Below are 27,715 nucleotides of genomic sequence, written 5' to 3'. Positions count from 1 at the left end.
TATCGTTTTCTAACATGAATAAAATGAATAATGCATTTATTACTACACTGTAGTGCAATGTTAACATATGAATTGCTTTAATAGATTATATTTACCGTGTAGATTAGTCATAACCGGTGCTAATAGACTCGTTAATCCATCAGTTACATTTATTCAGAGTTCCACGCATAGAAGCTTTTTATTTCCTTGTATAGAGACTTTACAAGTCAGAACCATGGCTCAGAAGAGTATTATGTCGTTCTTTAAAATCACGCCAAAGAAAGACGCTGAAATTAAGAAGGAGAAACCTGAAAATGTGAGTAAAATAAGATTCCTTCCTTTTTACATTTTTCTGTTTCTACTGAATGTAATAATGTTTAATTAGTCTTATTAGTTACACAGCACATACCCTATTTACAGCAGTTTGGTAAAATTTAAGTTCATTTTGACTTGTGCACTATGACAGTCATTTGAAATTAAATATTTATTTAACATAACGATTTACATACAGTTAGTTCTATGGTCCCATACTAGGCTGTGCATGGGCGGCAGTGATTGCTTACCATCAGGCAACCTGTCTGCTCGTTTGTCTCCTATCCCATAAAAAAAGCCTGTCCTGTGGAAACCAAGCAATTACTGATTAACAGGCCATGCGGCTTAGGTTTGAAACAAAAGTACCTATTCTATTTAATTTTAAGACTATTCTAATGATTATTAAATTAGTATTAAACTATTAAACATAAATGACATTACAGTACCTATGTAACATTGCATATGTTCATGTATGTTCAACAAAATGTTTTATATGTTTGTCTTTCTCATAATTTATTAATATACATTTTTTAATTTTAAAATCAGTTAAGTTTAACATTACATTATGTATGTTTCGTTTGATTGTAATTGTAGAATGATTCATGTCTTCCCTGAGCAACCATAATTGTTTAAATTCAGTAGTGGAAACTGTTTTTGGCCTAGGTATATCTTAATTGTATTTCTTTTATATGTGTTATTTTCGCTGTTTGTTGCCTATTATCAATAAAATAAAAAAATAAAATAATTACCACAGATTAAGCGAACATATTTACTTAGCGTGTAATCCACTGAGCTGTCAGTTTTTACTCACAGCTTGCAGGTTTCGGGCGTTAAGTCAACAAAAACATAAAAATGCCTCATTATATGATATTAAATTACAACAACACAAAAATTTTGAACACTCAAGGGTCTGAGACATATTTCCAATTGCAGGCAAGAAACAACTTCAGTACAAAATCTGACATGCTCGGCCCCTATACAAATAGATGAACTTGTTTCTTCTATCACAATATAATTCTGTGATAATTACCTTATTAGTCTGTGAAAAGAAGCCTTAAGACATTATTGCAATTTATTTTTGTTGAAGAATAAATTTTTCATTTATTATTTTGTCAATATTACAGGACACATCACTTGAAGATGCAGAAATGATAGAGCCGTCACCAGTCCAAAATGGAAAGGCCAAGCGTTCCTCCAAAAGGCAACGGTTAGAGAGCAGCAGCAGTGAGTCACAGTCTCCGGAGAAGGAGAGTCCACCAACGTCTGTAACGGTAGATTATTACTTCCTTTCTTAAATAAAATTTATAGTACCTGGGCAACCGTTTCCCAGGACCTTGAGACTAAGCTAGATCGATTTTTCACCCCGAAAATTAACAAATTTCAATTGAAATTGGCAGTTTCCAAGATCGCAGGTATATATAAATAAATAAATATCGTTTCTTTTAAACGGGCTTATTGTAAGCCCATTTGAATAAAGAATATTTTGATTGATTGAGTGATTGATATAATCTCAAAAACAAATAAAAAAATATTTACTTTTTCTAGAAGAAGAAGGTCAAAAGACAGCGAATAGAAAGCTCAGAAAGTGAATCAGAACCCACAAAATCACCTGAAAAATCACCCGAGAAATCACCTAAGAAGTCTCCAGAGAAGTCACCGGCAAAGTCAACAGAGGCTTCACCAGTACCGTCTCCAGTGAAAGAGATAAAGATAGAAAAGACTGAGAATGTCAAGACTTATCAGTCACCGAAGAGTAAGAAGGCAAAAGGGAAGAAGGAGACAAAAAATGGTATGATTTTAAAGCACTTTTTATGTTACAGCACTGCAGGGTTAGCACATGCTTGGCGCGAGAGTATGTCGCCGCGAGATAGACTACCCGTCCTTATGTCATTAACCCCTGGAACGCGGATGTCAAAAATTTGCTACTGAATTAATAACCTTATCTTCGTTTTTTTGCACTGGACCCTGTTGTCAGCGTTTTCCCACCAGTTTGGGTAGAATGCGTCCAGGTCGTCGCAGAGGGACACTAAAAAGAGATCTGGAACAAGGTGTTCGAGGGGTTAATACTATTCGACAAAGACGTGTGATCTACAACAGGTGTGATATTACAACAGGCGGTCTTATCGCTAAAGAGCGAGGGAGTATTTTATTTAAACCATTTGATTTTTCTTTTTCAGAAAATATTGCTAAAAAGGCAATCAAAGAAGAAAAATCACCATTACCTAAGACGAAGTCAGTAAAAGTAGAGAAATCGCCTCTTAAAGAGAATGGAAAGGACAAAACTCCAGAGAAAAAGAAAGAAGTTAAAGATGTTAAAAAAGAAGTTAAGAAGGAAAAAGAAGGAGAACTAGTTCCAGGTATGTAAACAGCACATTCTGAGCTATGGAGAGCTATATTATTATTTTTTATTTTATGAAATGAAATGAAATGAAATATTTATTTTCCAAGTAGGCATATTACAATGCGCTTATGAACGTCAAATAAAACTACGCCGGCTCTAACCCTACGCCTCAGCCTCGAGAAGATTTCAGTCCCCCTCAGTTGGAGGAGGGTATCCACTATGGGACCGGCAAGAAACTCGGCGGGCCACTTCTTTTCAAAACATTACATCTTATAATTAACATGCATTAAAAAAACAAGATACAATTTAATAAGCAAAAGTATTCATAAAAAAAAAATATTAACACAAGAATTTATACAAAGTACAAAGCTATTATGATTATTAATAAGAGATGTTAGAGATGTATAGAGTCTCTAAGTGTCAAAGTACATCTAAAAAAATTATACATGAAGAAAAAAAAACGAATAACTAAAATAACTTTAGAGTTGTAAAAGACTCTTGTTGTCTTAAGCAAAGGAAAAAAATATATATATATATATATATATATATATATATATATATACTTAATCTACTTTTTTCCTTGGAGATGTATATGGTCTCCAAGAGTCAGAAAGAAAATAAACAAACAAGGACCGAACAGAGTGCCTCAACGTAATCTCATTCAAAATTAATGTTACATAGAATAGCATAGCCCCTATTAGCTGAAACAGACCGGTCTTCACAAACAGCACCCGTTCACGAATATGGCGCGCATCTCAGCCATCGCCTCCCTCAACCTTCATTCGGGAAGGTGGCGACCCGATCAACGACGTCACCGTAAGCAAAGACTTTTTAGCGAGCATGACATGTTCAAGCTGTCCGGGCTGTATTAAATACGAGCCCCAATGCAAATGATATCGTCTAGTCACACTTCAACGTGCGATATTTATTTCCGAAACTGGTGTTTAAACCCAGATTGACTTTGATGACAAATGGAATACACGACACACTAAGCCATTAAAACTAGTTTAATCTTGCGCCATACAAAATGCCCTAATGTTATATGTTTTAATATAATCATATCATAAAAATAACATATCTAAAGCAAAAAAATACGCCTAGTTCATATTTGAGGCATAATAGGTCGTCTATTTTAAATAAAAATAGTTTAGTAAGATTTATATTATACAATAATATTTTAAATTGAATTAATAATATTATAAGTCGTCTGATATGATATACGGCTACATAAAAAGGTAAATTCTGTAAAAAATATAATTATTCTACAACATTTTTATACCAAAATAGCAAGAGGTAAGTCGGTGCCTGAATCAGTGAGGAAAATTATAATTTCCAGTTACAATAGCGGCAAATCTACGTTCCAAAATATCCAAAGACCTTTTTTTGCCAAGATCTACGGCGCATACAATCATCCAGCATCAACTAAAACACGGAACCGTCTCCTGTTTAAATAAATCTGGCCGTCGAAGAATAACTGCCAAAGAGAAAACAGGATTTTGAGGAGCATCATCAGGAAAAATCGTCATGCAAGAGCAGGAGAACTTATCTAACTATGGCATGACGCGATCAAAATAAACATTTCAGTCGATACCTGAAAGACAGTAATGAAAATAATGGGCTTCGGTTTTCATACCGCTAAACAGAAACCATTACTTACTCAAAAGCAGAAAACTAAAAGGTTGAAATTTGCACAAAAGTACAGAAACTGGACTGCCGATCAGTGGCGAAAAATAATATGGAGCGACAAATCCAAATTTGAGGTCATAGTTGGCGATGAACGAAGTAAAGTCATTCAAGAAAAAGGAGATGCATTTCACAAAGACTGTCTTGAACGCAAGGTGTAGTTTCCAGCATCTTTAAATGATTTGGGGCTGTATGTCGGCACAGGGTGTGGGATGTCTGCAATTTATAGATGGAACCGTCAATGCAGAGAAATACAAAAGCATCTTGGAATAGAGTTCACTACCGTCTATAAGAAAGTTTAAGTATATAAATGGATTTACTTTTCAACAAGATGGTGCCTTATGTCATACTGGCAAGACAACGATGGAGTGGCTGAAACAAAAACAAATTCCTACCATATCATGGCCATCCAGCAGTCCAGACTTGTCTTCCATAAAAACTTTGTAGTGGTAAATGAAGAAAAAGTTGCGAAAAGATCCTTCTAAATCCAAAGCTGATTTTAAAGAGAAACTTGTGGGTGTCTGGAATGGAATAACCCCTGAGGAGTATAGACAGTTGGTAGATACAATGCCGCTCAGAATTAAGGCCGTTTTAGATGCAAAAGGTGACGCCACCAAGTGGTGGTTGTTCTTTTCTGCATCGGCTACGCTGAAGACGAACATTTTTGCGAGTGTTACATTTGGTGAAATTATGTTTTTTTGTTTACTAGTGAGGAAAATTGTTAATTTATGTTTTGAATAAATAAAATATGCATTATAAGCTCTCTTGTTTTTATGTTACATGTTCTACTAATCATCTAATTCATGCTGAATTTTGAGGTCGAAGTTAGGACATAATATTTTTTTCATACTAGACGATATCATTTGCATTGGGGCTCGTATTCCAATAATAAGTGAATACGGTATACCTAGATGTAAGACACAACATTCCGTGCTTGTATGTTACATAGTTTAAATTGACTTAATTGAAAACAAGATCTTGGGAGATGTAAAAGGTCCCCACAGTCAATTATAATTAATGGGATATAATAAAAAATAAAAATTTGGAGGTGTAAAGGTTCTCCATTAAACGAAATATATCATAAACACTTTCCTAGACAATAAAGTCGCTACGATCGCGGTTCAATATTGGAATCTTTCGCTCTCTCGGGTTGAATATCAATATTGGCACATGCGGTTAAACAACAACTTTGCCCCCTTGTTTGTTTTACACAAACAACTATTTAACACGAACATGTGACATATTAATTTATTCATAAAATCCATAAAAAATACAGAAAAATTGGTGAATTCCCCGTGTTATGGGTTAAGAATTTCATCACCCCCTTTCTTCCCGTGGGTGTCGTAGAAATCGACTATGGGATACAGGTTAAACTGCGGCGTAGGCGAGAGGCTGGCAACCAGTCGGCATTGTCCCAATTTTCGTTTTCTTGCATCTTCTTATTTACCAAGAGTGGCACTGCAACTTGAGTAGTTTCATGTGCTCTGTCTACCCCTTTATGGGATATGTATGTAATTGGGCCATTTTTTTCAAAGTTGTCCACCCCACTTTTTTTGTAACATGGGTATTTTTTACGCGATTAATACTCAGAATCGCGAGCTCTATCAATCCTGATAGGAGAAAAAAAGTGTCACAAGATTTCCATACATTTTTTCGAACCTTCCATTCCGTTACCGCCATACAAAATGTATGAAAAAATGGTAACGGAATGGGAAAAAAACCTTGGGACACTTTTTCTCCTATTATAATTGAAAGAGCTCACGATTCTGAGTGGAAACCACATAAAAACTTCCAAATTCAAAAAAAGTGGGGTGGACAACTTTGAAAAAATTACCCAATTATATTTAATGTAGGCGTGATTGTATGTAAAAAGTACAGAATAATATGGTCGATATAAACAGGGAAGCTTTGTCGCCACATAAAAATAAAAATTGACTCGTGAAGGATTTGAACCTCCGACCTCCGATGGTAAGTGTTTGTCGAGAGAATATTCGGCGCTCTGCCACTGAGCTAACGAGTCCATGCATCAGTTTGCGAATTTAGCTATCGTGTGGCGCAAAATGACGTCAATATACATTGCACAATATGGTGCAATGCTGTGCATTTAGGTACCTCTATAGGCTACTAGACTCTTATCGAATTTGGCCCAAGAAATGATTGTTTCCTGTAGTATTTGACATAAGAAACCAATTTTTATAAATTTTGGGTATTAAAAGTGTATGGTGGCTACGTATTTTCGATTGAAAATGTATGTAATATTTCTTTTAACTTTGGCCACTGAAAACGCTATCAGACATGTAGTGACGTCATAGAACCTAACTTAACTTCATGTCGAGTTAATCACTGACATGATGAACTTTATGCCTCATACTTAAATGTCAGTAAATTTTGTGTTCAATTCGATTTACGTCATGCACATCAGACAACCTATAAATTGACTTGGCTAATGTTGTTTTAAAGTGTACTTTATAAATGTTTTTTTTGTGGTTTTCAAGTCGTAATAAAATATGGTAGAGTTTTTTTTTTCGGTTAGTTGGACAATAATTAATAATATAAGATAGACTTTAAAAACCGGCCAAGAGCGTGTCGGGCCACGCTCAGTGTAGGGTTCCGTAGTTTTCCGTATTTTTCTCAAAAACTACTGAACCTATCAAGTTCAAAACAATTTTCCTAGAAAGTTCTTATAAAGTTCTACTTTTGTGATTTTTTTCATATTTTTTAAACATATGGTTCAAAAGTTAGAGGGGGGACGCACTTTTTTTCCTTTAGGAGCGATTATTTCCGAAAATATTAATATTATCAAAAAACGATCTTAGTAAACCCTTATTCATTTTTAAATACCTATCCAACAATATATCACACGTTGGGGTTGGAATGAAAAAAAATATCAGCCCCCACTTTACATGTAGGGGGGGTACCCTAATAAAACATTTTTTTCCATTTTTTATTTTTGCACTTTGTTGGCGTGATTGATATACATATTGGTACCAAATATCAGCTTTCTAGTGCTAACGGTTGCTGAGATTATCCGCGGACGGACGGACGGACGGACGGACGGACAGACAGACATGGCGAAACTGTTCCTAGTTGACTACGGAACCCTAAAAAGGGTCAAGTAGCCTATTGTTTGACATGCACGCCGCATACACGTCTCTCTGCACGCCTAATATAAGCGTGCACTTAGGCCTTAAGCTGAGTTTAGACTAGCAAGTTATTATATATAGGTATAGTATGAATTTTCTGAGATGAACTTTTCGGTTTTGCCCTAATCTGTTAAACAAAGGCCTTTGTTTCTATTATTCGCGGCGGTTAGCTCCCGTTTCCACAGCACGTGCTAAAGTCTCAGTGTAGTTAAAAAGCAACTATCATGATAGCAATAAGGTTCAAATTTATTAAACTGTTTGCAGTGTGCAGGTAACTTTTTTTGAAGATGACTAAACGTGTTATCTCCGAAAGGGCTTTTTATGGATTTGAACCTTATTGCTATCATGATAGTTGCTTTTTAACTACACTGAGACTATAGCACGTGCCGTTTAAACGGGAGCTAACCGCCGCGAATAATAGAAACAAAGGCCTTTGTTTAACAGATTAGGATAAAAGCACAAAAGCGAAAAGTTCATCTCAGAAAATTCATACTATAAGAGTGAGTGGCAAATATTTGCATCTCTTTCTTGCATATACTTCTGTCTCAAAACTTGCAGCAATAACTTGCACGTCTAAACTCAGCTTTACACTAACTTAACAACGCTGCCATAAAATTAAACCATTGATCTAATCACTAACCCTGTTTGTGTTTATCTATTACAGAAACAGAATACGACCCAACGAAGTCCAAATACCACCCAATCAAGGATGCCTGTTGGGCGCCGAAGCAACCTGTCCCATACTTGGCATTGGCCAAGACACTTGAAGCTATTGAGGCAATATCAGCAAGGTTGAAAATTATAGAGATACTCAGTAACTACTTTAGGTAAGAAGTCAAAGCGATACAAACACACACACACACACACACACACACAATATATTATTTAAACTTTATATATTATTTAGGGTAATCAATATATTATTTAGGGTAATTAGTTTAGGTTTAGTAAACAACTAGGGTCCGACTGAAAACCAGCGTTGCAGTAAAAAAATACTGCAACATTATGCTGAGTCGTGGCCCTTTTTAGGGTCCCGTAGTCAACTAGGAACCCTTATAGTTTCACCATGTCTGTCTGTCCGTCCGTCCGCGAGAAGAATCACCAAAAAAAATGTTTTCAATGTAGGTAAATTTTATGTTTTTCCGATTCAGAATCAAGAGCCCTTCCGATCTAGGATAAAAAACGAAAGACAAAAAAATGGTCCCAAAATGTTCTTTTATTTTACATACTTTCCACTTTGTAACCGCTGTATTTGTTTGAAAAATAGTATCGAAGTGGAAAAAAAATACTTGGGTCGCTTTTTTCCGCCTAGTACGGTAAAAAGGGCTCGTGATTCTGAGTAGGAAAAATATTTTTACCTATTTAAAAAAAAAGTTTTTTGATCCTTTTACGCGAAAATGCCCGAATACATGATATTGATATGTTTAATATTTTAATATTATTGGAGACACCTTACACAGATCAACTTAGCCCCAAACTAAGCAAAGCTTGTACTATGGGTGCTAAGCGACGATTTAGGTACATACTTAAGTAGATAAATACATACTTATATACATAGAAAACATCCTCAGACTCAGGAACAAATATCTATGCTCATCACACAAATAAATGCCCTTACCAGGATTCGAACCCAGGACCGCGGCTTAGCAGGCAGGGTCACTACCGACTGAGCCAGACCGGTCGTCAAACTACTTTACTAATGAATATTTCCTTTTTCAGATCGGTTATAGTTCTGACGCCAGAAGATTTGTTGCCGAGTGTGTATCTGTGTCTGAATCAGATCGCTCCTGCGTATCACAGCTTGGAGCTTGGTAAGTATTTCAATACTATATTAGATGATTCTAATATGACTGAGATTTTATGAATGTTTGTTTCTTTATTAATATTAAACCTTTTTATTAACCCCCGACGCAAAAACGACGGGGTGTTATAAGTTTGACGTGTCTGTCTGTCTGTCTGTCTGTTTGTCTGTCTGTGTGTGTGTCTGTCTGTGGCATCGTAGCTCCCGAACGGATGAACCGATTTCGATTTAGTTTTTTTTATTTGAAAGCTGTGTTGGTCGGGAGTGTTCTTAGCCATGTTTCATGCAAATCGGTCCCACTAGGTCGCGGTCGGGGGTTTTTCAAATTTTTTATTTTATGTAGTTTTAGTTTAGTTATAGTTTTATTTATAAGTTCATAGTTAAGTTTTTTTATTTTTTTTGTATTAGTTTTAGTTTAGTTATAGTTTTATTTATAAGTTCATAGTTAAGTTTTTTTTGTAGTAAAATTCTCTTTATTTACATCTTAACTCAACTCATGAAGTATAAAATACTTTGTCAGATGATAGTTTAGTTTCATTGTACTTTTATGTATGTATGTTTATGGTTATACTTATTTATGTATGTCTATTTGAATGAGTGTTTTGTGTTGTTTGGTTGTATTTAAATTCTACTTCTCATATTTCTTAGAGCCACCTACCATAATTATATTCTGATTATATTAACTCCAGTACCCAAAGGATGTCTGGAAGAGATCGCTCTTAAGCGATAAGACCGCCTGTTGTTACCTCTGTTTAATTTGTTTTTGTTTCTTGTGCATTACTTGTAAACTATGTGAGGTGTGCAATAAAGAGTATTTATTGTATTGTATGACTTGGAACTTCCGCCGTCTATGTAGTGTAACGCTCTGACGATAGATGTCGTTTTTCTCTGACGGCATACTACTACTATTTTAATTATGTTTTCAGGCATAGCAGAAACCTACCTAATGAAAGCCATAGGCCAGTGCACCGGCCGAACTCTGGCCCAGATGAAAGCAGCGGCCCAAAAGACCGGAGACCTGGGTGCCGTGGCTGAACAAGCCAGATCTACACAAAGAACCATGTTCACACCACCACCTTTGAAGGCTAGAGCTGTCTTCAATGCTTTGAAAGAAATCGCTGGGATGACTGGTAAGACTTAAATTTTCTTTGGTTTTGATGTCTAGATGCTAAAATCTACAATTATAATATAATATATGTGTGATTATAAGATGAACACACCTGATCGCTTCACTCGTTGTCGTAACCTGACGATAATTCTTAGCATGTAACATTTCTCCTATCAAAAATCTGTCTCTTTCCATTCTCATTTGAAAGTGGATCACATTAAAGTGTTGTTCAAAATCAAGTTACTTTAAAAAGAGTGAAGACCAAGGTACCGTGGATGAACAAGCCAGATCTACACTAAGAACCATGTTCACACCACCACCTTTGAAGACTAGAGCTGTGTTCAATGCTTTGAAGGAAATCGCTGGGATGACTGGTAAGATTTTAATTGTTTCTTCCTGTTTTTTTTTTTTTTGAGATTTTAATTGTTTATTCCTGAGTCATGGATGTTTTCTATGTATATAAGTATTTATATATTATATATATCGTTTTCTGAGTACCCCCAACACAAGCCTTCTTGAGCTTACCGTGGGCCTCAGTCAATCTGTGTAAGAATGTCCTATAATATTTATTTATTTATTTATTCTGATGTCTAGATGGCTAAAGACTACAATTATATGCGTGATCATAAGATGAACACACCTGATCGCTTCACTCGTTGTCGTAACCTGACGATAATTCTTAGCATGTAACATTTCTCCTATCAAAAATCTGTCTCTTTCCATTCTCATTTGAAAGTTGATCCACTTTCCATTCTCATTTGAAAGTTGATCCACTTTCAAATGAGAATGGAAAGAGACAGATTTTTGATAGGAGAAATGTTACATGCTAAGAATTATCGTCAGGTTACGACAACGAGTGAAGCGATCAGGTGTGTTCATCTTATGATCACGCATATAATTGTAGTCTTTAGCCATCTAGACATCAGAATAAATAAATAAATAAATATTATAGGACATTCTTACACAGATTGACTGAGGCCCACGGTAAGCTCAAGAAGGCTTGTGTTGGGGGTACTCAGAAAACGATATATATAATATATAAATACTTATATACATAGAAAACATCCATGACTCAGGAACAAACAATTAAAATCTCAAAAAAAATAAAATCAGGAAGAAACAATTAAAATCTTACCAGTCATCCCAGCGATTTCCTTCAAAGCATTGAACACAGCTCTAGTCTTCAAAGGTGGTGGTGTGAACATGGTTCTTAGTGTAGATCTGGCTTGTTCATTCTCCTATCAAAAATCTGTCTCTTTCCATTCTCATTTGAAAGTGGATCACATTAAAGTGTTGTTCAAAATCAAGTTACTTTAAAAAGAGTGGAGACTAAGGTACCGTGGCTGAACAAGCCAGATCTACCCAGATAACCATGTTTACACCACCAACATTGAAGACTAGAGCTGTGTTCAATGCTCTGAAGGAATTAGCTGGGATGACTGGTAAGATTTAATTTGTCTTTCGTTTTGATGTCTAGACGGCTAAAGACTACAATTATATGTGTGACCATAAGATGAACACTTCTGATCGCTTCACTCGTTGTCGTAACCTAACGAGACTTAGTCTAACTTAACAGTCTACACAAATCTTGGTAAAAAAGAGTAATTTCTCAGAAAAGTGGCATTTAAGGTCAGTAGTTGAATAAGTTAGATCTACGCAAAGAACTATGTTTATACCACCATACACAGTGTGTATTACACACACACACACACACACACACACACACACACCAGGCGGGATTTGCCGGTACATTTCTTCATGGTTTACTTATTTTCTTAGATAAATTTTTATTGGTTTCAGGTCAAGCTTCGGTAACAAAGAAAATAGGCAAAATCCAGTCTCTGTACGTCGCTTGCCGGTTTTCCGAATCCCGATACTTAATACGGTAACTACTAATTACGATTTTATACTTATTTTTTAAGAAGAAAATGGCGCCTTACAACTTTCTAAACCTTTTTATTACAATACTAGCTTTTGCCCGCGGCTTCGCTCGCGTTAGAAAGAGACAAAAAGTAGCCTGTCACTCTCCATCCCTTCAACTGTCTCCACTTAAAAAAATCACATCTATTCGTTCCGTTTTGCCGTGAAAGACGGACAAACAAACAGACACACACACTTTCCCATTCATAATATTAGTATGGAGGCTTCGCTCGCGTTAGAAAGAGACAAAAAGTAGCCTGTCACTCTCCATCCCTTCAACTGTCTCCACTTAAAAAAATCACATCTATTCGTTCCGTTTTGCCGTGAAAGACGGACAAACAAACAGACACACACACTTTCCCATTCATAATATTAGTATTAAGTATTAGTAGAAATTCTGATGGCAAGGCCTTATTGCACTGGAAGCATCAAGATTGTGCTGAAAACCACATATAAAACGATGTAGACTGTTCTTTATTACTTAATTTGGGAATTTGACAAATAGGAAATACTGCTAATATTGTCTACGGTTACCGCGATAGTTACTCATGAAATAAAACCATGGAAACGGATTATATCGCGTATAATCACTCGAACACCCGACCGAAGGAGTCACCCGTTGACCGCGAATGCTGTAAAGTGTTCGAAACGTCGGGATGAATTGTAAATTCATTATACGCTATATAATCCGGTTCCATAGTTTTTCAGGAAATACTGCTGTCAGTTTTATCCAGTTTACTTTCGACGCAACTCTTAATATATATTTTTTTGAGATGGATTGTCAAAGTTGATTTCTTTACTAGCGAATATTTTGTACAAACCTTCATTACTGCCTATCTTTTTACAGGTCTTTAGAAGGAAAGTTACGAATCGGTCTAGCAGAACAGTCAGTTCTACAGGCGCTTGCGCAAGCAGCCGCCACGTCTCCACCTGGGTCTGATGTACTGGACGCTAGCCAGGGACTGTCGACCGCAGAGTTCAAGGTTCAATTCCCAAGTAACACAATACATCTTAGTCACACCTCGGACAATATATGAAATAAGAGCGTTCCTACGTACACAGTCTAAGCTCATGTAGAAGACTTACCATGCTTGTGTGAGTGAGATATGACAGGTCGATTGGTACCGCGGTGATAGGTGGTAACTGTAAGGTAACCGAAAGCACGGGCGGTACTTTCGGCGGGGAGCGGGAGTGGCTATACTGTACGATAGTACTCTTTATTACACTGTGTTTTGGTAGTAGAAGTAGCAAAGCATCGGTCTGGCTGAACAGTCAGTATTACAAGCGCTCGCAAAGGCAGCCGCCACATCTCCGCCTGGGTCTGACGTACTGGACGCTAGCCAGGAACTGTCTGCCGCTAAGTTCAAGGTTCGATTCTCAAATAGCCACATACTAGTTTAAACATGCATAAACGGTTAATGCATTCGTTCAAGAGGTCCTGTAAAATATGGAGAGTTATAAGGATAACTTTACATACATAAACTCACTGTGGTCGTCTGTATTTCCAAAAAGGGTAGGCACAGCACACGAAACTGCTCAAGTTTTAGTGCCAATCTTGTAGGATAGTAGTTGAGTTGGTCTGTTCGGAGTTCAAGGTTCGATTCCCAAATAACAATCATCATCATTGGCCTTTGATATCAATTAGGTATTAAGTAGCGTCCATAACATTTCGACACATACCCATGAATAAACTCACGCCTGTATTCCCAAAAGTGGTATACAGAGCACATAATGTAAAACATGTCCATAAGATTACGTGTATTCATGACAATCAACACCACTAATTCATTGAAGTTGCCAACAAATGTGATCTACAGAGATTGTAAGAGAATAAATGGTAGTTTTCATCGCTCGTAAACGGTGTTATTACCATACTGATAAGTAATGAGCTATTTTACCGCTGTAGGGCGGTAAAGAAAATACCTGGGTAAGGGCTTCCACGACCTGTCAAAAATTACCAGATGGCGGACGAATGTTCGAAATGTCAGCGTAGGTATTTCAATCACAGATGTCATATATACCATAGATCAAGCAAACGTATCTACTTAGCGTGTCAAATGAACTCAGTGAAATCCACTGAGTTGTCCGTCTTTACTCGCAGCTTGCAGCTTTCGGGCGTCAATTTTTGTAAGTTGAAGTCAATCAAAACATAAAAAATGCCTCGTTACGTGATATTCAATTGCAACAACACAAAAATTATGAACAATCAAGAGCCTGAGACATATTTAAAATTACAGGCAAGAATCAACTTCAGTACAAAATTTGACACGCTCGGCCCCTATACAAATATATGAATTTGTTTCTTCTATCTAAATTAAGTTCTGTGATTTCAATACATTTAGTTTAAATTTGGTTATTACTTTGCGAGTGTGATGAAAAACATAGCGGCTGAAAGATTACAAACTCGAGTTATTAAAGCCGTAGTTAAATAATAAATTAATGAAATAAAACTTTTTTTTTTTCAGGCTATAGTCGACGAGCAAGCCCTCATAATAAAAACCACGTACTGTGAGTGCCCTAACTACGAGATGATCATCCCCGTACTATTGGAACACGGGGTAAAGGCGCTGCCACACCACTGCAGGCTGACGCCGGGCATACCCCTCAAGCCTATGTTGGCACACCCTACTAAAGGCGTGCATGAGGTGCTCAATCGGTAAGTAACTTACTTGACAAGTCAATTGGCTAGTTTTTCCTACCCTTTTTACTCGACATTGGTTATGGCACACGTCGGACACTGGCGATCAAATATATGAAAGAGGCGCGTTCCTAGCACACAGTCTAAGCTCGTGTAGGTGAACGCGTACTATGCTTGTATGAGTGACATATGACAGGTCGACTGTTCGCGTTTTTGACAGGCGGTAACTGTCAGGTAACCGAGAGGGGGTGGGCGGCACTTTCAGTGGGGAGCGGAAGTGGCCATACTGTATGATAATACTATTTATTATACTGTGGCTATGGGCAACACCGCCCTCAAGTCCATAAATAATAATTTGCTAGTTTCCTACAGTTAAAATAAAATATTTTATGCAGTGCACTAAATAAAGCACCACATAATTAGAAGAAAAACATGGACAGTAGTTATGTTTAAACATAATTTCTATTTAATAAGTCAAAGTAAATGAATTGACCGTGACATCACTCCTCAGTATTTCATAGCAAAGAGGATCGAGTATTATAGAGAATTACTGTCAAAGTAAAATGTGTAATCACAGTGCATAGACTGCCATCTCTCGACACAAGCTTAAAACTTTTGAACCTCAGTTTTGACAATTTGGCCCATATTCTTAACTTGATATGTTTTTAAATGTCAAATATGAATATTAGCGCCATCTAGCCGAGCGTACCCCAAAGGTGTATCGCCATCTAGCTCACCGTACCTTTTTCCTGTATGGTTTTGGGGTACGTTTTTTTCTTAGACTTTACCGGTCTTTACGAAGTTATATAGGTCTTTGTTCATAGTAATTCCATATTAGCAAATCGTTTTGACAGTTCTTAAAAAGAAGCTGATTTGACTAGTAGGAAACTAGCCTATTAATAACTTGGGTTCATGAAGTACTAACATAGAGAAACTAGCTTTGCCTGCGGCTTCGCTTGCGTTATTTTCGGAAGTTGCGGAATGCTCCATACTTTTTTGTTTTTTTTTTTTAAACTACGTCGGTGGCAAACAAGCATACGGCCCGTCTGATGTAAAGCGGTCACCGTAACCTATGGACGCCTGCAACTCAAACAGTGTCACATGCGCGTTGCCACCCCATTAGAAACTTGTACATTCCCTTTTGCTGTGTTAAGTACACAGCAAAAAGCAGTGCACAAGTTCCAAGGAGGGTTCGGGTTGCCGACGACTCAAAGGACAATAAACAGAACAAGTTAGTTCCGTAAGTCCTCCCGTCATCAGCACACCGCACCCTCGTTGAGCTCTGGCAGCCTTACTCACCGACAGGAACACAAAACTATGAGTAGGGTCTAGTGCTATTTGGCTGCGGTCTTCTGTAAGGCGGAGGTACTACCCCAGTTGGGCTCTGCTCTAGATTCGAGCGAGACGATATGTGCTGTGCCCTACCACACAAAGCGGAATATCATTCGCTATGCCCTACCTCCTAAAACTACTAACTACTATACTAATTTTCAACCCCCATTTTAGGGAAGTGGGAGGGTTAGAAAGAGACATAATGTAGCCTATGTCACTATCCATCCCTTCAACTATCTCCACTTCAAAAATCACGTCAATATGTATGACGATTGAGTAAAAAAATTGCATTCTGTTTAGTCCGTTAAATTAGATCGTCGAAAAATACTGAACACATATTTTTCACTTCATCTAATTAATGCAAAAATACAAAGATATAGAGCATCAAAGTTCCGGAGTGGGGGCTTGTGTGTTTAAGTAAAAAATGTACCTAGGCGTGACGTCACGCGTTACTTCAACGCACTGTACCGTCGTTATTTTTATTATTTTACGAGAAAAAAAGAACAAAAAATAGGTGTCTAAAATTTTTTGACAATCTAACTGACGTCGCTCCGTTTTGCCGTGAAAGACAGACAAACAAACAGACACAAACTTTCTAATATGGATATTGAATTGAATTTGCCCACCACTGATCAAAACCATACATTCTTCTTTGTTTTCCAGCTTCGAAGGCACGCGGTTCACCTGCGAGTACAAATATGACGGCGAGCGAGCTCAGATACACGTACCGAAAACTGAAACTGAGGGGAAAGAGGTCGCTGACCTGGCCAAAGCCTCTATCTTCAGTAGAAACCAGGAGAATAATACTACGTAAGTATATGTGGGGATAAGAAATTATTTTGGTATCCGGAAAACCACGCCGCGTTCAAAACCCGCATTACCGACGTCGGCGAGAGGACTGCCAGGCTCAAATGGGACTGGGCTGGTCACATCCGCCGCATGCACTCTGACAGGTGGGCTAGTGTAGCCACTAAGTGGATGCCACAAATAGAGCGCGGACGCGGCAGGCCCAGAAGATGGAGGGACGACCTAGACACCTTCCTCACTAACTGGCCGGAAGAAGCACTGAGCCGGGAGTCATGGAGGTTAAGGGGAGAGGCCTTTGCCTAGCAGTGGGACACCATTATAGGCTAGTAAAAAAAAAGTTTGTATTCATCATCTACACCAAATGTTATCAAGCTAAGGGCTTAGAATACTTTTAAAAGTGGTAAATTATTTGGTGAGACTTGAAATTATAAGTACAGTCTCTGGCCAGCAATATTTATACCTCGACTTTCTATTAAAAGAAAATAAATTTAAACGGTTTATTCCAGTCAATTTTATAGAAATTTTACAAACAAAACTCTTAGTCTATTATTATTTAGGTTCTAATTTAGTCAAGTCTAATTGAGATCACGCATTACATAATACATTAAAATTCCTAACCCCCGACGCAAAAACGACAGGGTGTTATAAGTTCGACATGTCTGGCCGTTTGTTTATTTGTCTGTGTGTGTGTGTCTGTCCGTGGCATCGTAGCTACCGAACGGATGCACCAATTTAGATTTAGTTTTTTTTTTGTTTCAAAGCTAAATTAGTCGGGAGTGTTCTTAGCCATGTTTCATGAAAATCTGTCTATGTCTATGTATGTCTGGGGTTTTTTCAAAATTTTAATTTTGTAGTTAAGTCATAGCATTTCTTAAGGATGTACTATAATAAATTATTGTTTTCAGGAAATACCCTGATATCCTCCAGCGTCTACCTTCACTCCTAAAAGCAGAAGTATCTAGCTGCGTGCTAGATTGCGAAGCCGTCGCTTACGACACGGTCAACAAGCAGATACTGCCTTTCCAGGTATAAATCATCATCCTCCTTACTTGTATATATATATATATATATATATATATATTTAATTTATTTAACAAATAAGTACATTATATTATTCACATTTAGGTTTATCGCCAAACTGTCTTATGCTGTGTTATTATGTTAGATTAAGCACACTTTCTTCGCATGCTTTGATAAGCAGAATGTACTATGGGACATAATGTATACTATAAGAACTTGTTTTGTGTACTACATTCTTGCAAATGAATAAATGATTTAATGATTAGATTTTTACGTTATCCCGGCATTTGCCGCGGCTCATGGGAGCCTGGGGTCCACTTTCTTTTACAAGTAATTGCGATTAGCGAAGACAATGTTAACAAGAACATCTCATAACCAGAGATCGGATTTTTGTGCGTCATCTCACTTATAAAAGTCATTAAAATGACGCAAGTCACTGAGAATGTCGCAAATCCGTCCGATCTCTGCTCATAACATATAAATCTTCTTTATATCATAGATTAAAATATAAGAAGATTATGTCCCATACATTAAAATGCGACCGCGTAAGAACGCGCATACACTACACCACACATAGATGGCGCCACAAAAAAAGGCTTTGGTGCTATCGATTATTTGTAGATTGGCGTTAAGTGTCACTTTCGAGCCATAAATCTGTAAATCTGTAAATCTACAAGTATAATCGAAAGCTACAATTTTTTTTGTGGCGCCATCTATGTGTAGTGAGGTGTAGTGTATGCGCGTTCTTAGGCGGTCGCATTTTAATGTATGGGATGGTATGATCTTCTTTATTTAATCTATGTTTGTATCTACGAAACAAATGTCCACAGATCTTATCCACCAGAAAGCGTAAGGACGCTTCGGCAGCCGACATCAAGGTGCAAGTGTGTGTGTTTGTCTTCGACCTGCTCTATCTAAACGGGCGCGCTCTGGTCAGAGAGCCTTTAGAGGAGAGGAGGAAACTGCTCAGAGAAAACTTTAACGAAGTTGAAGGTATAAACCATTCTAAAGTATAATAATATTAAAAAATATCTTTACTACTAGCGCCATCTTTTTCTCTTTGTTGTTACTATTTTGGTTAAGCTACCCGTTACAAGAGGGCGCTAGTAGTACCATTTTACTTAAAAAATTATAAGAATAGTATTTTTTTAATACTATTCGCACGGATGTATAAAACTTCCTCTTTAATCATTATATACATTATATTAAAAATAACAGCGGGTAGCGACATGGGCCAAATTGTCAAAACTGAGGTTCAAAAGTTTTAAGCTTGTGTCGAAAGATGTGTCTATGCATTGTGATTACACATTTTACTTTGACAGTAACTCTCTATAATACTTGATCCTCTTTGATTAAACATAAGAAGATTATACCATCCCATACATTAAAATGCGACTGCCTAAGAGTGTGCAAAAAATAGATGGCGCCACTAAAAAAATGCCTTGTTACCATCTATTGCTTGTAGATTGCTGTTAAGTGTCACTTTCGATCCATAGTCTATGTAGGTTTAATTTAGGCTCTTACAAAGTAATTACCCAGGGTTAGAACTTATTTCTTTATTTATATTTCCTCAGGTGAATGGCAATTTGCTACGGCCAAAGACTGCAGTTCCATGGACGAAGTGCAGCAATTCCTGGACGACGCTGTTAAAGGGAGCTGTGAGGGGCTCATGGTGAAAACCCTTGAAGGGGAACACGCCAGATACGACATCGCTAGGAGGAGCCACAATTGGCTCAAGGTGAGATACAATGCCACAGACTGAAAAGATATAGCATTCTGGAAGAGCTAAAGTTACAGTTTGAAAAGACGTGTAATTATTATTTTTTTACCTGTGACAAAGTGTCATAGACTAAAATATATCGCTTTCTTGAAGCGCTCAAGTTGAAATTTCAACAGACGTAAATGGGTCTTTTTTTTTTTTTTTTTTTTCAAAGTTGTCCACCCCACTTTTTTTGTAACATGGGTATTTTTTACGCGATACATACTCAGAATCGCGAGGTCTTTCGATCCTGATAGGAGAAAAAAAAATGTCCCATATTTCCATAAATTTTTTCGAACCTTCCATTCCGTTACTGCCATACAAAATGTATGAAAAAAACCGGCCAAGTGCAAGTCGGACTCGCCCACCGAGGGTTCCGTACAAACTTTCAATGGTTAAAATAATCATACTACTCATACTCATATTCATTTATTCATTCAACGCCATTTTACACGTCAAGATTTGATTTAAAAAAATAATATTCATACAACAATAATACTTAGAGAATAAATAGACAGAAGATTGAAATTACAAAAAGTTAGGCAATATTCACATAAAAAATGCACAAAAATATTTTTCTAATTAGGTAATAAAAAAATTGTCATAAGTATAATAGAACGGGTGCTCGACCAGCCAATTTTTTAAGCGATAGGTACTTAAAGTTCGACACACTTAGGCGCTTCAACCACATATTGCGGCAATTTATTATAGACGGCAGGGTCCATCACATGTGTTAATTTGACCGTAAATTGGATTTCGCCAATTTACGGTCAATACCTACTAACTTTCCGGCATTTCGAATGTTGTACTTGGAACACATGTTGTTAGTTTTGTCACAGAATATATTTATAATAGTACAAGTACAGAAGGCTTACTCCTTTGATGTTCACAAAATGACGCCATTCTAAATTCTTACCTACATTAACAAACGGACCGCACGCGAGCAGCCAACATTGAATTTTTCCCCTCACTAGCTCGGAAACACGTGTTTTGTCCTTTAATACCAGCGGGTAAAAACGCATTTTATCCACTAGTGCTTTAAAATTGATAAAAGTAGGTGAATCTAGTAATAAAGATCATTTACCATCTGTGGAACTACTGGAAGCAGTGATAAAAGAAAATCTTGCAGTACAAAAGGCGGACTTATGCTTTAAGGCATTCTCTACTATGTTGATCTTTCTTTTATGCGGGGGCTTCGCCCCCGAGCCCTCCTTTATATGCTCTTAAGGGTCTCAAGAAAACCCTATCCCAACTTATTTTAAATACTACGTTGATCTTTCTTTTATGCGGGGGCTTCGCCCCCGAGCCCCCCTTTATTTACTCTAAACGGTCACAAGAAAACCCTAACCCAACTTATTTTAAATACTACGTTGATCTTTCTTTTTTGCGGGGGCTTCGCCCCCGAGCCCCCCTTTATTTCCTCTGGAGGGTCACAAGAAAACCTTAACCCAACTTATTTTAAATACTACGTTGATCTGTCTTTTTTGTGGGGGCTTCGATTGCCCCTGAGCCCCCTTTATTTGCTCTTAAGGGTCTCAAGAAAACCCTATCCCAACTTATTTTAAATACTACTTTGATCTTTTTAGTAGTTCCAGTTCATATCTTCCGGCTCCATCATCAGACCTTGAAACCTAATCGTAGTCAAAGTTCATTACAAGACTTTTCTAAGAAACCCAAAAACTACTATGATACGATGTTCTATCATGTAGTTCCAGTTCATATCTTCCGGCTCCATCATCAGACCTTGAAACCTAATCGTAGTCAAAGTTCATTACAAGACTTTTCTAAGAAACGCAAAAACAGCTATGATACGATGTTACATCATGTAGTTCCAGTTCATATCTTCCGGCTCCATCATCAGACTTTGAAACCTTATCGTAGTCAAAGTTCATTTCAAGACTTTTCTAAGAAACCCAAAAACTGCTATGATACGATGTTTCATCATGTAGTTCCAGTTCATATCTTCCGGCTCCATCATGAGACCTTGAAACCTAATCGTAGTCAAAGTTCATTACAAGACTTTTCTAAGAAACCCAAAAACAGCTATGATACGATGTTCCATCATGTAGTTCCAGTTCATATCTTCCGGCTCCATCATCAGATCAGTTCAACAGTACCATATTATTGTACCTACTGTCATCAGAACTACATACAGCTGCCAATTATCATTACGTTACGATCCTTGGAAGATGGTTAAATTAGCCTCCGTAGATTCCATTACATAGTTAGTTACATACACGACGACCTAATAAAAGCGTGTTAATATTAATATTAGCGCCATCTAGCTGAGCCCTTCTTCTGTGTGGTACTGAGGTAAGTAAGTTTTATTCTTAGACTTTATCTGTCTATACGGAGTTATATATGTCTTTGACTAGAAGTAAAAATTTACTAAGTAATTTACGCGACTTGAGACTTGTGCGAACCTTTAGGCATGGAAAGTCACATGAAAAGTTGTCGAAACTAATAATAGATGGCGCTGCATTTAAATTTCTTGACTGATAACTCTAATACTAAATTGAATATACTCTAAGGTAGAGCAGAGTCTAATACCTCCGCTTTACAAAAGACCGCAATCAAGTAGCACTAGACTTTACTCATTGTTGTGTTCCTGCCGGTGAGTAAGGCAGCCAGAGCTCAACGAGGGTGCGGTACTCCTTCCTTCCTTCCCCCTCCTTCCTTCAGTCGTCGGCACCCAGGCCCCTTCTAAGTACAGGTTTGTACAAGTTTCTAATGAGTCGAGTCGGCAACGCACATGTGCCACTCCTTGAGTGGCAGGCGTCCATATGTAACAGTCACCGCTTTCCATCAGGCGGACCGTATGCATGTTTGCCACCTACGTGGTACAAAAAACTCTCGACGAATTCACCTTAAACATTAAAAACTAAATCAAAATCGATTGATTCGTTCGGGAGCTATGATGCCAGACAGACATGTCAAGCGTCAAACCTATTATTATTATAATATTTTTGCGTTGGTAGTTAAAAACAAGAAACCTCCTTCAAAACTATAATAAAACACAACTTTCTATGAAAATCGGTAAAGTGCGAGTCGGATTTCGACATTTCCATACAAAAAGGTCATGAGCGCCTGACTACACTAGATTTGTACTTTAAAGATTTTGCGTATATTTTGGAAACTATAAGAGATAGAGCAAATAGACTTCAGATTTTGGTTGTCGGTGGCACAATTTTTTTGTTTTCGTATATATACACCATTTTTTGGACCTATTAGGGCAATATTATGGTCAGTGCAGTTCTAAACAGTCGTAAGCGCCTCTTTTTTAGTAGGAACTTAAGTCATTTTGGCAAATGCTTAAAATTTTTAACAATTTCTAAACAGAAATGAATTTCTTTCTACCTGTCCATGGCGCTCACACAATTTCAAAACATTTAGTAAGTACTTGCAGCGGCAGTGAGTGAAAAATCTCAATTTGAGTTTTTTTCTCTTAAGTCCGACTTACGCTTGACTGTAGATTTCTAATAGGTTTTCCTGTAATCTACAGGTAGAGGGCTATCTCGTGTATTTTTTTGAAAATTTTCCGCTAAGTAGTTTCGGAGATAAGGGGGGAATGGTAATTTTTTGCTTATTTTCTTAAATTACTTCTAAATTACCAAAATAAAAACTATAAAAAAAATATATTTGAGATGCTTATAAAATGCTCTTTCATTTGATATGTAACACAATATAGTTCTAATAACTGATTTTTAATTGTCAATTTTACCCCCCAAAAGTGGCCCCTATGATTAAATTTCGTTTAATTTCATTTAATTATATTACATGTCCGTCTTTGGGCCACTTGTTTACATACGTGTGCCAAATTTCAAGTAAATCGGTCTAGTAGTTTCGGAGAAATCGGCTGTGACAGAGGGACAGACAGACACGCGAGTGATCCTATAAGGGTTCCGTTTTTCCTCTTTGAGGTACGGAACCCTAAAAATGGTAACGGAATGGGAAAAAAACCTTGGTTTTTTTTTCTCCTATGAGGATTGATAGAGCTCGCGATTCAGAGTGGAAAAATAAATAAAAAATCCGAATATAAAAAAAATGGCCAACTTTCAAAAATATGGCCCATAACTGCATGCGTTTCACGACCGGTTTGGCCTAGCGGATAGTGACCCTGCCTGCTAAGCCGCGGTCCCGGGTTCGAATCCCGGTAAGGGTATTTATTTGTGTGATGAGCACAGATATTTGTTCCTGAGTTATGGATGTTTTCTATTTATAAGTATTTGTATATTATATATATCGTTGTCTGAGTACCCACAACACAAACCATTGGACTCAGTCAATTTGTGTAAGAATGTCCTATAATATTTATTATTTATGGGCATTTTCAGAATTTGGGACACCCCAATTAGCGAAAGTTGTTAACAAAAATTAACTCGCTGTCAGTTTTGTGACGACAGTTAAGCATAAAATCTGTCTAAAAATTTACTTTTTTCACATTCTGAAGGTAGATTATCGCTTAAAGTTTATGTTATTAACACAAAATCAATATTTTTATAGAAATTTCATGCTTAATTATCGTCACGAAACTGACAGTGAGTTAATTTTTGTTAACAACTTTCGCTAATTGGGGTGTCCCAAATTATGAAAATTCCCTTATAATGCGTTCTGAGCAACAAAAAATCTTTCCAGCTAAAGAAAGACTACCTAGAAGGCGTAGGTGACACAATCGACGTGGTCGTCATAGGCGGCTACCACGGGCGCGGCAAGCGGCGCGGCGTGTACGGCGGGTTCCTGCTGGCGTGCCACGACGCCGCCAGCGAGGAGTACCAGGCGCTGTGCAAGATCGGGACTGGCTTCTCGGACGAGGACCTGCAGAGCCTCACTGAGAAGCTGCAGGAGCATGTTGTTGACGCGCCGAGGAATTATTATAGGTGAGGTTTTTAGTAGGGATGTACCGACTAGTCGGGAAAGCCGACTATCCGGCCACATTTGTAGTCGGCGATTAGTCGGCGACTAGTCGGCAAAAAAGGCCGATTAGTCGGCACTTGATAAATGACAGGAAAATAGTTCAAAAATAAATTATCGGATGATTTATGGTCGTATTATGTACGTATTTGTTATGCCCTTGTTAGTCAAAAGAACAAATATCAGTAATCATCACAGTAATTAATGACCTACCTAAGACTATCGGTTTCATAGACAGGACCACTATCTATTTTAAGCTAAAAAATGGAAAATGTGTATAAGTATTATCATAGACATTTGAACCTGAACAAAATATGAAAAGCGCGAAAGAACCCAAAAAATGACATTTCAAAAATTCTGGTGAAATTAGTCGATAATTATGTTCTGGCCGACTAGCCGACTAGTCGGCCGACTAATCGGCCACCCAAGCGCCGACTAGTCGGTAGTCGGCCTAGTCGGCCAAATCACTAGTCGGTACATCCCTAGTTTTTAGGGTTCCGTGACTTCCGTGCCAAAGATTTTTTTTTTTGTATGAATAGGTAGACTTTTGACCACGATCACACCTGATGATAAGTGATGATGCGGTCTACGGTGGAGCACGCTTACCTATGATATACCTATTTACTGTTGCTTTAAAGAAACCTGGATAATAAAACTAACACCTCTGTTTATCAAAAATCCATTTTCACATTTTTTTTGGCTAAGCTCATATGCTCAATAAGCTCAGGTGATGATGCCATAATCACTACATTTACAACACTACATGCACTTCAGTTCGTTGTGGTGCGCGTACCGCGGCCGCTGCAGGACACCATACCGAACGCAGACTTCTGACCGAAGGAGGTAGTATTTCTGTGATTCCGGGACAACCTACGGCGAAAGGGACGAAGTCGCTAATGGTGGGAGGGCAAAGGGGTGGTGGTGGGGGGGAATCTATGCTGAGTCAGACAACGAATGGAGTTACGTCGTCACCCAAATAGTTTTTTTGTATAAAGAGACGCTATGATGTTTTATAGTTCATCGATGAACTATAAATCTCTTGCACGCTCTTTTATTTACTCGGAAGCGACTATACATATTTTGTTCGTTTCTATAGCCGATAGCCCATCCCTTACAGATGTAGTGCGAAAAACTTTTCCTTCGTATTTTTACGGAAACGTTCGTATTTGTCATGCTAGTTCAGACAGTGTCAGTACGTTCTGTACTGAGACTGACTGAAATAGCATGAGACTTCTTTTGAAAACATTACATCTTATAATTAACAAGCATTAAAAAAACAAGATACAGTGTAACATGCAAAAGTATTCATCAAAAAATATTAACAGACTAGGTACTCTATCTTGTACTAGGTCTATACCGGACACCGGCGGTCAAAGGGTTAAATAAATAAATAATTGTTTCAGATATGACACGTCTCACGCTGCCGACGTGTGGTTTGCGCCAGCGTGCGTTTGGGAGATCCGCTGCGCTGACCTGTCCTTGTCGCCTGCACATCGCGCCGCTATGGGGCTCGTGGACCCTGAGAGAGGCGTGTCACTGCGGTTCCCTAGGTAAGCAAAACTCGTTTAACACGTTCGGTGCCGGTGACACAAAGTCTGTGGACAATCGAACTATTATGCCAGTGGCACTTGGAGCGAGACACAGCGATGGGACTTTTCATTCGCACGTATGGCTGTCGCTCACCGCTGTCGTGCGTAGACTAATGTCGTGGCTGGGCCGTAAAGGCATGGTCGCTACACTTGAAAATGATCCTCGAAAATAGATCGAAAAAATATCCGAGCGTTATATCGACTTAAACGTGATTAAACCCGCTTAAAATATTTTTAAATACGTTCATATTTGTAATTTGTATACCGTTGATATAAGAGTAAGACGTTGACTTATGCTAGTGGCATAGGAATGAGATTTTAGTAATTTTAACCGGCATAGTGTAGGCTTTTAGTAAAACAGTGCCAGGAATAGAGGAATAAGTAAAGAGTTCTAACTCCATACATCAGTAAATGAGAGTTATTTGTATAGGCATAGTTATAGTGACATCTAGCGACAATCACGCGTCAACTAGCGTGAATTATCAGTACTATTACTCGATACTAGGTGTCAACAGTGTCTCGTCTGCCAAAAATTTAATATGGAATTTAAAAAGGAATTTAAAACGGAACACTGATTAATACTATTGTAATATTAGCTAAAAATTGTTGAGCATTAGACTTTTTGTTCGTCGCGACATCAATCAACAAGTAGCAGTACTGATAATTTACGCCAGTTGACTCATGACGCTAGATGTCACTGCTAATCAACTTTTTCCTTACTTATTCCTCTGCTTGTATATGACATTTATTTCAGATCAATTATTTTACTTTGACCACAGGTTCATCCGCGTACGAGATGACAAGACACCAGAGCAGGCCACGTCAGCCCAGCAGATTGCACAGATGTACCTCTCACAAGACCAAGTCAAGAATTCTACCAGCAAACCTGTCAATTTTGATGACTTTTACTAAATATTGGAATACACTATGAATTATGTCCGAAATTATTTGGGGTGTAAATACAACCTTTGCGAACATAATATCTTCTTAAGGTAAGTAGCCAAATGCACAAACGCTCACGATAGTATCGTTATTAGGGATGTACCGACTATTGATTTGGCCGACTACCGACTAGTCGGCGCTTGGGTGGCCGATTAGTCGGCCGACTAGTCGGCCAGAACATAATTTTCGAGTAATTTAACAAATTTTTTGAACTACATTGGTTCTTTGTTGGCGCTTTTCATCATATTTTAAAGGTTCAAAGGTGAATGAATGAAATGATATACAATTTCCATTTTTAAGAAACGGTTGGCTCAAGTGGCTAGGAATCCTGCCTATGAAACCGATAGTTCTTGGTAGGACATTTCTTTCTGTAGTTACCGCAGTTGTTCTTTTGACTAACAACATAACAAATAAGTTCATAATACAACAA

The 27,715-nt window shown here is 37.7% G+C and overlaps 1 protein-coding gene across 2 annotated transcripts; it reads left to right on the top strand.

Moving 5' to 3' along the window:
- Positions 1-27,521, top strand: LOC125237781 (DNA ligase 1). 2 transcript variants are annotated; one of them, XM_048144961.1, is made up of 17 exons: positions 1-295; positions 1,416-1,562; positions 1,840-2,080; positions 2,469-2,648; positions 8,123-8,285; positions 9,178-9,269; positions 10,186-10,389; positions 12,168-12,252; positions 13,135-13,270; positions 14,753-14,943; positions 16,921-17,067; positions 17,970-18,090; positions 18,915-19,077; positions 19,659-19,822; positions 24,479-24,720; positions 26,158-26,304; positions 27,123-27,521. In XM_048144961.1, exons 1-17 carry the CDS (start codon positions 68-70, stop codon positions 27,253-27,255), a joined length of 2,784 nt encoding a protein of 927 aa, XP_048000918.1. In that variant the 5' UTR covers positions 1-67; the 3' UTR covers positions 27,256-27,521. The 2 variants fall into 2 exon arrangements, with proteins under 2 accessions (XP_048000918.1, XP_048000917.1); XM_048144960.1 differs by having other exon boundaries at positions 1,837-2,080.
- Positions 27,522-27,715: the final 194 nt, after the last annotated feature.

This window comes from Leguminivora glycinivorella, chromosome 22 (assembly GCF_023078275.1).
Source record: "Leguminivora glycinivorella isolate SPB_JAAS2020 chromosome 22, LegGlyc_1.1, whole genome shotgun sequence".
In the NCBI taxonomy this organism is placed as follows: Eukaryota; Metazoa; Arthropoda; class Insecta; order Lepidoptera; family Tortricidae; genus Leguminivora; species Leguminivora glycinivorella.
This window is presented reverse-complemented; position numbering and strand designations above follow the sequence as displayed.